Source organism: Canis lupus, chromosome 1, assembly GCF_003254725.2.
Source record: "Canis lupus dingo isolate Sandy chromosome 1, ASM325472v2, whole genome shotgun sequence".
In the NCBI taxonomy this organism is placed as follows: domain Eukaryota; kingdom Metazoa; phylum Chordata; class Mammalia; order Carnivora; family Canidae; genus Canis; species Canis lupus.
The window spans coordinates 98,495,129-98,512,500 of record NC_064243.1 but is presented as its reverse complement, the minus strand read 5'-3'; the positions used below and the strand labels follow the sequence as shown (position 1 = coordinate 98,512,500).

At 51.1% G+C, this 17,372-nt stretch overlaps 1 protein-coding gene and 1 long non-coding RNA gene across 5 annotated transcripts in view; one reads left to right on the top strand and one right to left on the bottom strand.

The window, feature by feature from the left end:
- Positions 1-17,372, top strand: part of FAM120A (family with sequence similarity 120A) — an 87,319-nt gene that overhangs the window by 12,006 nt on the left and 57,941 nt on the right. For 2 of the 4 annotated variants that reach the window (XM_049093448.1, XM_049093416.1), the window contains exons 2-4: positions 3,227-3,473; positions 6,275-6,357; positions 9,340-9,390. In XM_049093448.1, coding sequence (XP_048949405.1) covers positions 3,227-3,473; positions 6,275-6,357; positions 9,340-9,390 — 381 coding nt within the window. The remainder of the gene's footprint in view (positions 1-3,226; positions 3,474-6,274; positions 6,358-9,339; positions 9,391-17,372) is intronic. The other 2 variants (XM_025423644.3, XM_025423643.3) reach the window with 1 other exon arrangement.
- On the bottom strand, positions 3,747-9,845 carry LOC112644897 (uncharacterized). Its single transcript, XR_003126879.3, has 3 exons — positions 9,634-9,845; positions 8,640-8,730; positions 3,747-3,955 (listed from the first exon to the last, which is right to left on the bottom strand). It is a non-coding gene; the product is annotated as an uncharacterized LOC112644897 (long non-coding RNA).

Below are 17,372 nucleotides of genomic sequence, written 5' to 3'. Positions count from 1 at the left end.
GCCAGACCCTGGACCTGGCGTCCCACTTCTGTGCCCTTGGCTGGCACTCAGGGAGGGAAAGGTGAGCAGGACAGGCGCAGTCCAGCCCACCTTGCCCTGAGGCCTGATGCCCGAGCCAGTGCTTGTGGCCTGCATCTCCCGGGAGGGACGTCAGTTGGTCAGTTCTCGTGGGCAGCTGCCCAGGCCGGCTGTGCTCCGCCGGAGGGGTAAGGTGTGGTTAATCATTTGTACATCAGAGTTGTAATGAATTAATAAGACCTCGTTCATGTTGCTTTTTAATGCCGAGTGAACCCAGATGTTCTGAAGGACTGGGAGCTGCGGGACGGTGGGTGGAGGCTGTAGGGGAGAGCCCCAGGCCTGGTTTCCGGCCCGCAGGCCGCTGGCTTCTGTTGGGTGCATGAACCTCACTGGCTGTGTGGGCAGTCCCGCAATGGGCCTCCGGCGTGCACCTGATGCCAGGCTAGGCCCTAGGTTTGCCGATAGCAGGGGCACGCCTTGTCGTCTTTAGGAAGGAAGAGCATCCGTCCCCGGTGTGGGGACGCTGAGGTGGCCAGTGTGGGTGCTGCTTCAGCTTCTTTATTAATTTTTTTTTTTTGTTTAAGGAGGTTCTCATGAAACATAACTGCACCATCCTGATACAACTGTGGTGTTTGCTTTGTCCCTGGCAGCAGCTGTGCGCGGCTCTGTGTACGGGGCAATGGTCATGAACAGATGAACAAAACAGGGTTTTGTCGAAAGCTCTCTCTGTGTTTCTGCACAGCCCGCAGGCTCTGGGCCTACCCAGCTCCCGGCGTTTGCTCACATTCCCCCAGGTGCCTGCTCTGACCTCTGATGCTCCCAGCACTGCTGCAGTACCTTGGCTTCTTAGGCTCCATTTCCTGGAGTGAGATCACCGGGTCAAAGAGCACGAATATTCACACTGTGGAAGTGCGCTGCCGATGGGATGATTGTTGTATGTTGTAGGTCTCCAAAGCCTCCCTTCAGACCTGCCACAGGAGCCCATCCTGCCTCCGTGCCGCTCATCTCAGGCCAGTGCACCTGCTCTTCTCCTTGGGGCGGTCGTGCAGCCCGGTGACTGGCACAGGGGCACTTAAGGGGGACAGTGGCCCCGGCCCCAGCGTCTGGGCACTCACTGGTTTAATAAACTCCCACAAGATACATGTCTTGAGCATATAGTGTGCCCGTCCTGCACTTAATTCTGCCCCCTGCCCCCGGGATGCCTGGCTCTGAAGCAAGTGGCCACGTAACCTCTTCTGGAACTCCTTGGAGGGGTGGGGGCAGAGGGGTCACTCACAGCTCCTCTCATTTCAGGGCTTCGGGGGGGGGGGTGGATTGTGCACATTTATGATCAGGGTGCCTGGACCACAGCCAGGGATTGCTGGTGATTCAGAAACGCTGTAAGACGCTGTAAGACGTCGCTGTTGTTACAAAGTTCTGTGTCCTGAAGTTGTCGGATGCCCAGGTTGTGGGAGGCCCAGGGCTTGGGCTGGGAGAGATGGAGCTGGCCTCATTTCAGAATTTTCTTAAATTATACTTTTCTATTTTAGTGAAGGCGCAGAGTTTTTAGATTAAGGGATGAAAGTGCGTTCTTCTAAGAAATAGAAATAAATTGACTAAATGTTTATATTTTTCTTATGAAGTAAAACATTTTTCTAAAAATATTTATCAAGAGAATGCAGTAAGTTACTTTTCCTTGAAATATGCATCTTTAAAGGGTTTGCCTTGCTTCTAAATGAGATGTCATTATAACTGACCTTCCAACCAAACACGGCAATCCCCATCCTGTGAAGTTCGGTGAGAAACGGGAGCACTCCACGGTGTGCCCAGCAGATGACCCTTGAACACTTGTACTTTTTGGATGTGGTTTAGTTTCACATTGGGCAGCATAGTTCTAGACACTTAGGGTTAAGGGCATGTGTTTTCTGCCTTCAGGGCTCTTTGGAGAGCCAACTTTCTTTCCACTGTTAGGCAAGTCACCTGATTTAGATGGAAATTATACGTTCTCAGGTACCTTATCTATTGTTAGAAACAAAGTATCTGCCAGATTTCAGTTGGTTAAATGAGTTTGGGAAACAGCAGAAGAATTGATTGTCTTCAACTTTATATATTTTAGGAAAGTGTTTTTCAAATGCCTTTTGGTAAGTTTTGGGGAGTAGAGAGGTTCCCAGGGCCTTTTACCTTTCCACGTGTGTTGCCTCCTGCCCTTCCTTCCTGTGCTACTGTCCCGGGGACACCTGGGTCCTGGGATGACTGGGTCCTTGAGATGCTCTGGTCCCATTGTGCCCTGGTCCCTGAAACACCTGCGGCGGACCACTCACCTTGGGAGAGGCAGGACAGAGGGAGAAGTTGCGGCTTGTAGGTTTTTTTTTTTAAGATTTTATTTATTTATTCATGAGAGACACAGGGAGAGGCAGAGACATAGGCAGAGGAAGAAGCAGGCTCCATGCAGGGAGCCCGATGTGGGACTCGATCCTGGGACTCCAGGATCACGCCCTGGGCTGAAGGCGGGTGCTAAACCGCTGAGCCACCCAGGGATCCCCATGGCTTGTAGTCTTGAGCACTAAGCAGGCAGTGAGTTCTGGCCTGGCCTGCGGTCTGCCCTGGGTCTCCGGCTGCAGCACCAGGTCTGATCCTTTGCCCAGGTTAACCATGTGACAGTGATGTTTGGGGTGAATGTTCACCCTAACTACTGTCCCCATATGCAGAGTGCTTTAGTGTGAGTAGTAACTAGTAGATCTGTAGGTGATGGGTAATGCTTGGCTTTTCTGTAAAAATAAATAAATAAATAAAAATCCTTCTGATTATTTTACCTATTTGGCATATTTCTACTTTGAAGAAGTTACTTGGTTTTACCAGGGTGGCTGGCTTCTGTCTCCTGCTTTGACACTTCTTTGTTTTCCCCCATCCCTTTTTCCTGTCCCTAATTTCCCTCAGAATACAGTTATGGTGATCAGCGGACATTGGGTATTTTTTGGCAGGGCCATTTTTGAATTTGACAAGAAATGGGCAGTTAACTGGCGGTCTTGATGGGATTATTGTCACTAACTGGGAGGCTCCTACATAGACTGCTCACGTGCACAGTGTGCCGCACCCTTTATTATGGTTCTTGGACACTTTGGCTCTTTCGGGTGTTTCTGTGCCCAGTATTTGCAGATTCTGCACAGAGGGGTGTACGTGGGTACTGTGGCGGGCTGACTTTGACCACATGCTCCTCTCGTTTGCACAGGTGGCGCAGAGCATTGAGGACCATCATCAGGAAGTGATTGGTTTCTGCAGAGAGAATGGTTTCCACGGCTTGGTCGCTTATGACTCCGACTACGCGCTGTGCAACATCCCTTACTACTTCAGTGCCCACGCCCTCAAGCTGAGCCGGAACGGGAAAAGTCTCACCACGAGCCAGTATCTGATGCATGAGGTCGCCAAGCAGCTGGACCTGAACCCAAACCGCTTCCCTATCTTCGCCGCTCTGTTAGGTAGGTGGGCAGTGTGAATTGGCTTCGTTTGGTAGGATTCTTTGCTGGGAACACACTAGAATTTTAGTCAGTGCTGGGACGCTGTGGGGAGTCCCCCTCCTTAGTGCTGCTCCTTGCCTGGTATTAGTTTTTGGTGTCGTTGATAATGTGCTTCTTCTGTTTTTAAGTATTTGTTTCCGTGTTGTTCTGTCTGGGGCGGAAGACTGATTTTGTGAATAAATTCACTAATGCTTTGGGGAAAGTGCTATTTTAAAATCACAAATGTAAAGCACATTTTCACTATGAAAATTAGACATTTAATCCTTTGGCGTAAGTCATGTTCATTAGAGAAGAAAATGATGTGAGCTCAGCGCTGCTGCAGGTTTCAGCATGTGGAGGACACTCACAGGAAACAGCAGACCTGAGCTGCGTACCTTGCCTCCAACACCTGCATTTCACATGTCTGTAGAAACTCCCTCAGAGCAGTTCTTCATGCTGGATACCTAGAAAAGAGGAAGTTTTACATATTAATTCGTTCATGTAAAAATGACTTCCCAGTAGTTATATATTCATCTATCACTTTTGTTTGCATTTTTCAGTTTTTTTTCTGCCTTTTCTGTCCTGTCCTGGTCTTGGACACCCAGCACTAGTGGCTGGTTTTGTAGGAATTGTGCCCACAGGATGGATGGGCCTTGTGCAAGCCGGGCCCTCCTGGAGCTTCAGTGAGGGGCAGGGGGCGCTTGGGACATGCTGGCCCCGTGTGACTGCCAGGGCCTCCAGATGAGTGGGATTGTACATGTTCCCCATGTGTCCTCTCTGGAGTATGTAGGATGGCAGTCCTACTGTGGGCTGATCAGGTCTTGTAAACATTCCAAAAAGTTTTACACAGTTAAAAATTACACTGAGGTATAGCCACGAATTCTTGTGTATTTGGTGATGGCGTTTTAATAGGTGTTGTTCATATGGCTTTTTCTGTCCATTTTCTCAGGGAACTCTTAGGACTCAGGATTTGGAGAATTAAAACTAATTTTCTAAATATACTTTCATATTTCCAAATATCAAAATCTAGAAAGCATATTCTCTGATGTTAAAAGTGATTTTTTTTAAAGCAGGGCTATTCTGAAAAGTTTCCTGTTCACTTAAATGTTACACAAAATGACTTTGGCAGATTAAGTGACTGGAAAATCAGATGCTTGCAGCGTATTGGGATTCCCCATCTACTGTGACATACGGGAGGGTGTTTTTTATTGTGTTTGAGAAATGTTGAATGTATTTCTTTTTTTCTTAGATTTTTATTATTTTTTATTTTATTTTTATTCATGAGACAGAGAGAGAATGGCAGAGACACAGGCAGAGGGAGAAGCAGGCTCACTGTGGGGAGCCCCATGCAGGACTTGATCCCAGGACCCTGGGATTACGCCCTTAACCAAAGGCAGACATTCAAGCCCTGAGCCACCCAGGCGTTCCTGTTGACTGTATTTCTTAGGAGATAGTGCAAACTCTGTATTCTTCTAGCTAAATTATCCTGTGAAGTCTTAAAATGAATGAAAAACAATAATAACATTTTGAATAGTAATGAATTTACGGCTTGGGATTTCTTTTAAAAATTTAGACAAGTTATAGGTAAACTCTTAATTGGGTGAGCATTTTTAGATTTTGTGTAAAAGTTTTAGTGTCCTCAAATGAGACGGAGTATTTTCCTTTTCCTCTTTGTGATGGGCAATGTAGCCAGAGGAGTTGTTTTGTTTTAGAGAGGGCGGGGAACATATTCAATAAGTATGTAACCCAAATTTTAACAGACGACTACTGATGTTGGAATTGGTTTCATATTTTTTCAGATAGAAGCTTTAAAAAAAAAAAAATCTCAAGTTACATCATGCTTCCCAGTAAAGCTGTGTGCAGCCTGTGAGCCTGGGAAGGCAGTACGAAGCTCAGTAGGGCAGGGAGGACATACCTTTGCTCCTCTGGACGTCTGCGTCGAGTTCTGGCGTGTTTAGAATATTAGGATTAATTGGTTAATTACTAAGAATTCAGCTTGTTCTGCTTCCTGTTAGTAGCTAGTTAATGAATCTGCCTTCTCAGTGTGGAGGGGACTAAATCATATAAAACTCAAGTCATTCAGGACGTTGCCACTTTTAAATGGCACTGAGGGCGTGAACACATGGAGGATGTTGGTGTGCTGCCATCCACGCACTACCTGACGGGAGAGTGTTCCCCAGAATACAGCTCCTGACCAAACGCAGTTCTGATTTCTGACACAGCCCTGGTAAGAGGGCATGCAGCCGAGTGGCATTCCTGACACTGGTGTGGTCTATGCTTCATCGTCTGTGGGTGGTGGCAGGAGTGACGGAGGAGGTGTGACCCATATCATGTAACCTTGCTTAGAGAGATCCTGGCAGTGGGTGGTCTGCCCCTGCTGTGGAACCCGGTTGACAGGGTGCAGCGTGGAGCCTAGGGTCTCATGAGCAGATGGAGGCTCATATCCTGGTACCCTGGCCTCGCCAGCCTGCCGTTACCCCTGCCCAGCCAAGTCACTTCGGTTTTTATGCAGTCAGTTGAGATGGAAAGCCGTTGGAACCATCCTGGAAATCTGTGTCATTCTGCGGCAGCTGCACAAGCTGTCCCCACTCTGTATGGCTCTGTGTGAAATGACGATGAAGTACTTCCAGTTGTGTTGTAGAGGTTACACGTGCTGTGTCCAACCGAGGAGGCGACCCCAGGGACTGCAGGGTGTGGAGGGAGCCCCCAGGTCACCTTCGGGTTCTGACATGCAAAGCTGTCACTGCTGGGATGTTTCTTACCATGCTGTGTCTGTGTTGCAGGGAATCACATTCTGCCTGACGAAGACCTGGCTTCCTTCCACTGGAGCTTACTTGGCCCAGAGCATCCACTAGCCTCACTGAAGGTACACGTTCCTTTCGTCTCCAACATTGGTGGCCGCCAGCTGTGGAGTTGCTGTCTCTTTAATGATGCGCGAATGATGTTCCATTATTGTAGAAGGAAATAGGCCGCACAGTTAGCGATACCACGCTTCCCTCACTTCGGGACCAGCACTTCCTCGGGAAGCGCGCCACCTGCTTTATCTCGTTTCTAACACTTATGCTTTAGGGAGATTTAGGAAAGTCCTTAAAAGTTTCCTTAGAGGAATTCAGGCTGTGTTCCTAAGTAGGTGGAAATCTTTAGCTAAAGGTTTTTTATGTTTGATGCATATTAATGTTTTCAATAGAGTAATAGAGTCAGCTGTCACTTAGATCATGTCTTAGCATAGTTTGATAAATTTCATACCTTCTGTAATTTTCTAGAATTATAAAAGTCTAGTTAATAATTAAGGTTTCAGAGTTTGGATGATGGAGGAGACCTAACCAGGTTCATTAGAGAAATATTGCCTTTGTATGTTTCATTAACACTCTATGTTTTTATCTTTCTTGCCTTCCCATTGTGAAAGCAAGGCGTGTCAGGAACACATATGGTTTTCTGAAGTGGGAGGGCCACGGGGATGCCGTAGGCGTATTGCTGGCAGCTCTGGGACTCCGAGTCCCCTTTGCTGTGGTCACTGCTGCTCTTATAGAGGGCACCCAGGCCTGGCTTCCTGAGTGAAGGGGGAGCTTGGGACGGTTCCCAAAGGCGCTTCTGTGAAATCCTGTCTCCCGCCAGATGCAACACCCCCTGCCCCGCTGTAAACCATCTCCTGTGGTGGGTGGTTTCAAATTGGTTTTGTGTTTTAATTGGGAGTGAACTTTGGAGAAACTTGGTTGTTTAGGTGCATCTCTTTCCTGCCTCCTCCTCTGGCTTCTTGCCACCTGGACCCTCTCTGCTGGTGTGCTGGCCATCGGGATGCTTTCCCAGTTGTTCTAATGGTTCCCCGGGTCAGGGGTTTTCAGCTTCTGTCTGAAAGTTAGTTTTTCTCCTCTTGTTTTCCTTTTTTGTTTAAGATTTTATTTATTTATTCATGAGAGACCCAGAGAGAGGCAGAGACACAGGCAGAGGGGAGAAGCAGGCTCCCTGCAGGGACCCCAATGTGGGACTCCATCCCAGGACTCCAGAGTCACAACCTGAGCTGAAGGCAGATGCTCAACCCCTGAGCTACCTGGGCATCCCCAGAATCACTTGTCTTCTATGTGTTTTCTGTCCTTGAAGGAGAGAAGCTTTTTTCCTGCCATTGGCCATAGTATCATTGCTGTGTCCCTGGTGGTCCCACTGCCGCCCGAAGGCAGGTGCTGTGCGCATCATGTTTGCTGGGCACGAGGAGAAGGCTAGCTTTTTCCAGGGTTCGGGCAGTCTTGGGGTGTGGGAGGGCTCCCAGGATCCCAGGCCCCATGTGCATCCCAGCTGAGCTGGCCTTGGTCTCATGTCAGAGGTCACACAGCAGCACTGCTTGTGGGGTGAGTGGGCAGTAGGCCCAGTCTTCCAACAGGTCATGAACATCATTATCATGTGCTTTTCCCAATTTCGTGTTTAGAAAAATACCAAGTATGTGAGAAGGTGAAATAGACAACGTCCATCCACGTACCTACTTGGTCCTACAGTTAATGTTTTGCCATAAAGTCTGTTTACATCTATCTTTGTTTTTTAGCTCTGCTATTTGGAAGTAAGTTGCAGAGACCCTAACACGTCACCTGTGAAAACCTCAGTTTGTATCATGAAGCTGATCTGTTCCATGCTCACGTGACTGTTAGCAGTAGATCCTCACATCCTGTAGGGTGAAGTCCGTGCTCACGTTTCTCCAGTGTCCCTGCAAGTCATGGATGGTGTGCGTGTTGTTTCTAAGTCAGGATCCCTCAGGTCACGTCCTGAGCGCCAACACATCTGGCTTGCAGTGCACATACTGCACTGTGTTTATGTTTTGGCCTCTTGTGTGCATGTCCTGTGTGCAGCACCATCTGGGCTTCGTGGCAGACATGGGGCAGTTGGATGGGATGGTGTCCCTTCTCACCAACACCCTGCACCATTCATATCCTGTCTGCTTCATCCCTCTCACAGAAGTAACCACACATTTTGAGACTTCGGTTAGTTGTTGTGACACTTTGTAGTGATTTTTTAACCATCTGTGGTCCATACAGCTTTCACGGGCCTCTGACTCGTGCCCCCACAGGCATGTTCCTGACCCTTTCTGCCCCACCGTGCTGCGTGGGGGGTCACTCCCACCAGATTGCTGGTTCCAAAGAGGCTGTTCTGTGAATCGCTTACCTGGCGAGCCTGGAACATCAGTCTTCACCCTCCCACTGCGACCTCCTTGCCCACGGCTCTGGGTTGCTAGAACAGCGTGTCTGGGCTGGGCCTGTGGGCACAGACAGCCAGGTTGCGGGGTGGTACCTGCAGACGGCGGCTAGGAGGGGACAGGCCCTGTGTGGCATGCTGCTAGTCAGGGTTGTGGTCACTGGGGTGGGAGGGCTGTGCTGGACACATGCGGAACCTAAAATCTCAGGGAGTGGCAGAAATTGCAGGGGGAGGAGGTGGCTGGGCAGGTGCTGAGCTTTTCAGTTGTTCAGTTTCCCTGTGAAGTGATGCTAGTAAGGTGACATCAGATTTCTTAGACTTGATTTCATTTGTGCTCAGGACAGTAGGCAGCCATGTTATGTGACGGAAAATTCTAGAACTAAGGGTGAGGCCTTTGGGGGTTGTGGTCGGCCCTGGTGGGAGCACCTCCCACCCGTAAGCTTGGCTGAGTGAGCGCCCTTTCTTTGGGATTTTCTTGCTCCGTGATTTTGAGTCCTAGTAAGTGGTAGGATTTTTATTTTGGGTAAGCATTTAGTTTTAATTTTAGAAATATTTTTAATTTGGACCATTAGTTACAGGTCTTTGTATCATTTTAATGGTTTTGTGTTCTGAAAGTTCATGTTTAGTTCATGCACTTGGAGATTTTATTCTTGTGTTGTTCTGACCCTAGGTATGTCTGGCACGGAGCCCCGTCCGCTGCTGTTTAGGGGCCCCCCAGCAGGTGTGTGGTGTCTTGCCGCCCTGGCTTCCTGCCCGTGCTACTGTCCCACATGGATGATGGGTCTCTGCCCAACCACCATGCATCACCTGTAGCAGGCAGACGCCAGGGCCCCTCAAGTTCTTGGCCGTTGGAACAGCCCCCAAGCTCCCTGGCCTCTGCCTCTTCTTGGAGCTCTGACCAGCTTGGCCTGTGCCTGGCTCCCTTCCTGGTTCCAGTGTTGTTCGGTGTTTGTAACCCGCTTACCTTTCTCGGGCGAAGCCGGACACCAGGATGATCGTCAGGTCCCATCAGGAACATGGAGTTTAAAATTTTACCAAGCATTTCCCCTAAAGTTTCTCTGGCTTTGTATTTTTTTATGTGTCATTGTCTGCCACCAGAAGTCACTGAGGAATCCTTTATATAAAGGTCTTTAGGATAGGGTGCAGCCGTTGACCCTGGGGAGGAGGGAGTTGGGTTCTGGAACAGTGTCCTGGCAGGGTTCTCAGGGTCACGGGGTGGACAGTTGGGCTGTCCTGTCTCACTGTGCAGCCCACACGACTGCAGTGCTCCTGACGCTTGGCCATTCTCCCCCTCCTGGCTTCCTCGATGAGGCAGCATGAGGCTGGGTGTCCGGCCAGCCTGAGTCCTCAGGCCGTGGTGCCTGGCCCCCTGTGGGTTTCACGCCATGCACAGAGCAGCAGCATTTCGGGCCTGATGAGGTTTTATGGTGTAGCGGACATACCGTGCAACCTTACTGAACGAGGCTGGCGATCAGGTTCTTTCTGAAATCCTTCTCGAAAGTCATTTGGATATAATAACTCACCTGGAAGTCATCCTAGCATTCCCAAGGGCTGAGAAGCACGTCATTGGCTCTGGAGAAAATAACAGCAGGAGCTGGAGGGTTGGAGATGTCAGCCATTGTGTCCTGTGGAGGTGGGAGCTGATGCAGCCCCGCCCAGGAGACACCCACCCCAGCAGCCTGACTCCAGGTCATCCAGGGTCTGCAGGCATGTTTCTGTTTACACCGTGGCCGTCTGCACAGGGGCTGCACGTGTGCAGCAATCCACGTGGAGCTTGTGTGCACATTCACCCTCCCGGGCTCCACACCTGTAGGTCATTGAAACCTGCAGGGAGGTCTGCACTGTGATCAGTTCAAGTCTGCGTGGAAGATCCTTAAAGGGAAGATGCCAGGCTGAACTCAGGAGGTGTCTGCTTGTTTCTGTCTTCACTCAGAGCCCATGAGTGTGTGCATGCACCTACCCTGTGACCTCCACGTGCATACACCTCTCCATGCATGCACACCCTGCACACCTACCCTGTAACCTCCACGTGCGCACACACACACGCACACCTACCCGGTGACCTCCATGTGCATGCACGCATCCCTCCATGCACACCCTGCACAGGTACCCTGTGACCTCCACATGCACACCCCTCCATACACACACACCCTGCACACCTACCCTGTGACCTCCACGTGCATGCACACACACAAGCCTGCACAACTACCCTATGAACTCCACGTGCACAAATGCACACCTATCCTGTGACATCCGTGTGCACACACCCTTCCATGCACATACCCTGCACACCTACCTTGTGACCTCTGCATGCACAGACCCCTCCATGCACACACCCTGCACACATATCATGTGACCTCCACGTACATACATACATACCTACCCTGTGACCTCCATTTGCACACATAAACTCCGCGCCACCACACCCTGCACATGTACCCTGTGACCTCCACCTGCATGTGCGCGTGCGCACGCACACACACACACACACACACACAGTGAGCTGTGCACAATAAGCATTCCAAAGTGACTTGACCAGAGACATTGCCCTTCTTGAGACCAGCCAGGAGTGGGACCAGAACGCTATGTGACATAGTTGGGGTTTGCCGGGTGGTTACTCCAAAACTGCCGCTTGATTAGAAAGCTTGTTTTTCTTTCTATAACAGCCTTATTGAGTTATAATTGACATGTCATAAAATCACTCTCGTCAGAGTATACAGTTCAGTGATTTTTGGCTTTCACAGAGTTGTGTGAGCATCACCACTGTCTAATTTTGGAATATTTTCATCACCCCAAAAGCATCCCAGTGCCTGTTGGCAGTCACTCCTGCTTGTCTGCCTGCCAGCCCGTGGCAACTGCTGACCTACCGTCTCCAGACGAGCCTCTTCTGGACACTTGATCTGAGCAGACCTCTGTGTCCTTTTGTGTCTGTCTTTCTCACTGAGTGTGACTCTGCGGATTGTCATGCTGGGGCAGCTGTCGTGCTCACTCCTGTTTCTGGCAGGACCTGCCTCACGGGGGTGGACTCATCGGCTGGTGGACATTCAGGTTGTGCCTGCTGTTTGGCTGCCATCCTCTCAGGTGTGTGCCTGGAGCCAGACTCTGTGGTTCTGCCTGCCTTCCTGCATGGCTGCCCTGTTTCCTACGCCAGCGGCAGGCATGACTTCCTCACATCTGCCCAGCACTTGCCATCGTCTGCTGTACTTTCAGCTGTCCAGCGGGGATGAGGTGGTTTTCATCGGCTTTTCTCTGATGGGTAATGGCGTCGAGCATGTTCTCTGTGCTCACTGACCATTTGTTTATCTTTTTCGGAGGAATGTCCGTTCAAGTCCTTTGTCCATTTGTAAGTTGGGTCATCTGTCTTCATTATTGAGTTGTAAGAGCCTTTTTTGCTCTTTGTGTTTTTGTTTTGTATTGTGGGTCCTGTGTCAGAGACAGAGGGTCCGTGGCCTGTTCTGCTCCTTTCCTAATGTGGATTGTTGGTGACTCTAGAGATTTAGGCCATCTGAACACCACCTTTCACTGGTCCTGGTGGCTATACTCTGTCAGTTTTTGTCACCTGGGAAAGCCTGGGGCTTTGCTGGTCTCCTGCTCTACCTTCCAGAGCCCTGGGGAGCTCCATGCCTGGGGGCTGCCAGACAGCTTAGCTGCACTTCCTTCGCCTCTTGTTGGGTCTGTGGTCGGCCCTGCTGGACCCTGGCCTCCCCAGCCCAGAGGCCTGGCCTGGGTCTCCTCCCTGAAGAGCTTCATCTCTACTTGTAATCTTCACAACCCTCACCCTCAGTCAACACCACCTTCTGCTGGTGGTAGTTCTCAGTGTGGACACCTGCGGCTGGGCCTCCGGGGCCTCTCCACTCACCTCTTCTCAATGTCTCCCTTCCCGGGGAGCCCTCTTGAACTGGTTTTGGCACCACCTGCCTAGGGCCCCACGTCCACTGCGCTGCCCACGTCCTCCTTCCTCAATGGTGCTGCACCATCTCCAGAGAACTGCACACCCAAGCAGATGGTGAATTTGCAGTTGTGATTGGAGAGGGTCCTGAACAAATGGAAAGAGCTGTATTCATGGATTAAAAGACTTTTTTTTTCTAAGTGATTGAAAACTGATTTTAAGATTCACGTGGAACGGCAAAGGACCTAGAGTAACAAAATGTTGAGAAAGAAGAACAGAGTTGGAAGGCCCCGTGTCTCAGTGAAGCCGTGAGAGCCTGAGTGCGGCCCCGATGCTGGTGGTCCTCTAGGTCAGCGGAGCAGAGCAGAGTCCAGCAAGGGCCTGCATAGGTGGTCAGGTAATGGGAGGGGGCAGGGACAGTTTGTACAGTAACTGAATACCCATGTGCAAAAATGACGAGAACATAAAAATCAGATCTAGGAGAAATGTAAGAGGAAATCTTTACGTCTTTGACAGAGGCAGAGATTTCTTGGTGGAAAGAAGGAAAAGCAAGCAGCTGAGGGAAAGGATCAGAGTGTCTCTGGTAGTGGACCCGTGTCCAGAACCTGTAAGAGACAGCACAGTAAGAAGACATGGCCCAGCAAGAAAAGATGGAGACCAGTGTGAACAAGCATTCCCTGGAACGTTCAGTAGGTGTGCAGAGGCTGTCCATGTCATTAGGGAATGCCAGTCACGGCCAGCCCAGGCAGATGCGGTCCAGAAGGCTGCCAGAGGGCATGGCTGAGCGGCCACCTGGACAGCAGCGCCAGCCTCTTAACAGCCCTGAATACACACCTCCCGTGTGACTTGCATTCCTGCTGGGTGGCACTTGCCCCAGATGAAGCCACGTGTCACATACGTATGCCTGGGCATCCCTGCCGCTCTGCATGTGGCCTCAGATCCAGCCCGCGGCACCTGGTGGATGACAGGGGGAGGAGCGTCACAGGGAGGCCCTGGGAGCGGGGATGGAACAAAGTTGTCTTCAGAGAGGTCAGACACAAGGGATGCCTCGAAGACCACCTTGGTGTGGACCCCAGAAAGCGCCGAACTTGAGAGGGGGCGCCGCGGGCAGGTGTTGCGTGGGGCTGGCTGGGAAGGGCCAGGGACCGTCTTCCCCCTGGTTGCACAGGTGCATGGCCATATGCTTTCCACACAATCAGTGGGCTGTGTGCAGACCTGGATGGGTTTTACTGCTCAGAACACGTTTGTCCAGCAGGTTTATGCAGCAGGGAGCCCATCCCAACCTGGGCTGCCCGCATCTGCAGAGGAGAATCCCCTCCTGGATGTGTGTCCCAGGGTCTGTGGGTCCCACACTGCTCACTCACACAGCCTTCACCCCGGTGCCGGGCCCTTTCTGGTCCAAGACTGGTGTGTGCCGTGTTCTTGAGCCGAGCTGCTGTCACGGTGTGCGACCAGGGCTCCTGTGCCCTTGTGGCCCTCGGTCTGTCAACCTGCTCCCATCTCCCAGCCCCTCCCAGCCCCTCTGCTCGCCCCAAACCTCCGGGGGGTGGGTTTGAGGCTTAACCTGTAGTGATGTTGGGCGGCCACGTGGGCCTTTGTCCAAGGCCACCGAGGACTCGCTTGATGTCTGTGAATGGGTGAATGCCTCTCATCTCCCCGGGGTGTGAAGCACAGCACTAGCCAGCCTGTTCTCGTCAGCAAGCAGACCCCTCCCTGCCTTGCTTCCGGGATCCCAGCCTGGTTCTGTGCATCCCCTCCCTGGACCCTGGGGTCCATCCACATCTTGCTGTGGCCTCAAGCCTCCTGGAACATCTCATGTGCCCCTAGGGTCTCAGCTGCCATCGCTGTGTTGACCACGCTGCAGTGCGGTTCCACCACGAGACCCTTCCCTGATGTAAGGGTGTAGCCTGTCTGCTGAGTTGCCTCCCCTGGGACGTCCACCTGTGTGCCCAACGCGGAGTTCCTGTTCCCTCAGTGAGTCTATCCCCGTGTTCTGTGTCAGCCCGTGGTGGCAGCTGTCTGTGACCGCGCAGGTTACAGCTCCGGCGTGTCTCTGAGTCTTCCCCTCTCCTGCATCTGGTCTGACCCTTCCTGACCCCATCCTGCCTGCCCGTGACAGCAGTGCTGAGGGGTGTGCTGAGCCCTTGGCTCCCACGTCTGTCCTCACTGTGTCTGACAGAGCCAGGCCCAGCCTCATGCTCCCCACCCCCGCCCTTCCCCCGTGGCTCCCTTAGTCAGCAGCATGGATTTGGGCTTCATGGATCTGTTAAAAAAAAAAAAAAGGTCAGGGGGGCTGCTACTATAGTGTTGCCAACTCAGGTGTCCAAGTGGAAACGGCACAGGGGAGAGGAGCTTGCCATCTGCTATCAGTTGGTAGAGAGGATGTGAGGACGTCTCAGCCCTCGAGGCATCACTGAGAGCTGTTGGGTCCGCCATGAGTGGTGGCCGCGCAGCTCACCTGGCAGCTTCCACCAGCACCTTAGGGGGCTCTCTATGCTGTAGGACATCCACAGTGCACTATGTAGTGGTGTGTGAGGGTAGAGTGCCACGGTGCTCCTCCATGCGGTCCTCTGAGTGGCCCTCCTGGGGCCTGGCAGCAGTTTGTCTCCAACAAGAGCATGAGCCTGATGCCAGGGTGTTCAGGGCGCTGCTCCATCTTCCTGTTTTCACGCACAAGTGAATGAGCATTGGCAAAGTAGCCTTCAGGTTCCTTTCCTGACCGCCAGGGTTCACATTTGCTGCCATCACACTGTGCTGCTTTCCTAATGGTGATGCAGGGGTCAGATTCTCTGCTTCTGCACAGCCGTAGTGTGGAATCGTGTTTTGCTCCCCTGTGACCCAGCGAGCATCCGGGAGGCTGCATGGGAGCAGCACCAACCCCAGAGTCCTGGTTTTGCGGGTCCACATGGGCCCCAGAGCTCAGGCCAGATGTGCTGTGACGGCCTGTGGGGGACTGAACGGCTATGACAGGCACGCGGTCCCCATCGTTGATCTGAGAGGTTTGCTCACAGCCTCGCCTGAGCACTTAGACCAGAGGATGAAGAATGAACAATGTGGGCTTGCAGAGACGTGCGGGGCGGATGGAGAGCATTTATGCGAAGTTCAGACATGAGCTGGGAGAGATCATGAAGGGTGTGTTGTTCTTTTTTGTTCTTGTTTTTTTTACTTAGTCAAAATTTATTTCAGACTAACCAAAATGGAAATGCTGTAGTCTCCTGTGTAAGCACTTCATATAAAACTTTCTGAAAATGCTGCTATTTTTTAATCCCTAGCAGCACGCTATAAGATTTTCAGAAGCAGGGATGCCTGGATGGCTCAGTGGTTGAGCATCTGTCTTTAGCTCAGGGGATGATCCTGGAGACCCAGGATTGAGTCCCACATCAGGCTCCCCGCCTGGAGCCTGCTTCCCCCTCTGCCTGTGTCTCTGCCTCTCTCTCTGTCTTTCATGAATAAATAAATAAAATCTTAAAAAAAAAAAGATTTTCAAAAGCAAAATACCAGTGAACTTTGACATACTTATGACATAATTAGGAGCAAAATTAAGATGCAGTTACAGTATGACATGAATCCGTTATAGTTTGCATCTTATTTTTTATTTTGTTTCATTTTAAAGCACTTGGGTTTCTAACCTGTCTCCTAAGTATCTTTATAAAGAAAATACTTCAAGTTACAAATGTTTGTCTACCGTAAACTGCTGTGCTGCAAATACCGTCTGGCTACTGGCAGCCACCTCCCCTCCCAGCGTCAGCTTTCTCATGTTGTTGTCAGTGGTAGCTCCTGGAAGCAGGTGGGGATGAGGTGGGCGGTGGACTGTGCCCCTAGTGGCTTCCCCGCAGCCCTACATGGTGCTGCAGGGGTCCTGGGCTGTATTCCCGTTTCCCGACCATCTGAGGATTTCAGGTCCCCATTAACGTGAAGAAAAAGACATTAAGTTGCCCCAGGTCATCTACTCTGTGTGAAGAAAGTGCACGAGAGAGAGATGACTTACCAGCATGTGAAGCCTTACCGTGGGCCCCCTTCCCCAGGCTTCTGGCACCACGTGGCCTGACTTCAAACTGCATGTGTGCACACATCTCAACGTGGTTTAGTTGGCTTTTGACTGGTTCCCTGGGTGTTAAGATGCTGGCCTGTATAAACATGTTCAGCTAAATCGCGTGTCAGAATGCGAACACTCTCCCTAAAGATGCAACACAGATGGGCTTGCTGGTGCTGTTCACAGGGCTGCAGGTGTGGAGCACAGTGGCCGCGTGCATGGGGTGAGGTTTAGGGAAGGAGGGAACTGAAGTGAAGACATCTCCTCGGGGGAGGATCGTTCTTTATAAAGGAGAAGAAAAATTACCAACACAAAAGTACAATCTATGGATTGAAGAATGTTCGCCCATTTTCTTTGTCTTGAGTCAACAGAAGCATCGTGAATGATGAGATTGAACTGGAGCGGATCTGTTTGGACGTGGAATGTGAGCTCATGCTCTGCCCTCACCAGAGGCATGGCTGCACTGCCAGCCTCCCCTGGTCCCCATGGCTGCACACCAGGTCCATGTGGGAGCCCCAGGCCCGCCAGGCCCATGCAGTATTGTGTCTGCAGGAGGCCCATGCACTGGCTGCTGGACCCTTCCCCGCCAGGTGCTGGGGCCTCCAGGAGGGAGTTGTTATTTCAGCAGAGAGGTTTTATTCCATCAGATGAACGTTAAGACCCTGTCAGATCATCCTTTCTTGTGGCTCATTTCAGGATGCTTCAGAAGAGTCTTCCACGTCATCTACATGCCATCCGGGAGAGAATCTTGGGTTTTAGTGGAATCCTCTGTTCTGTGGCT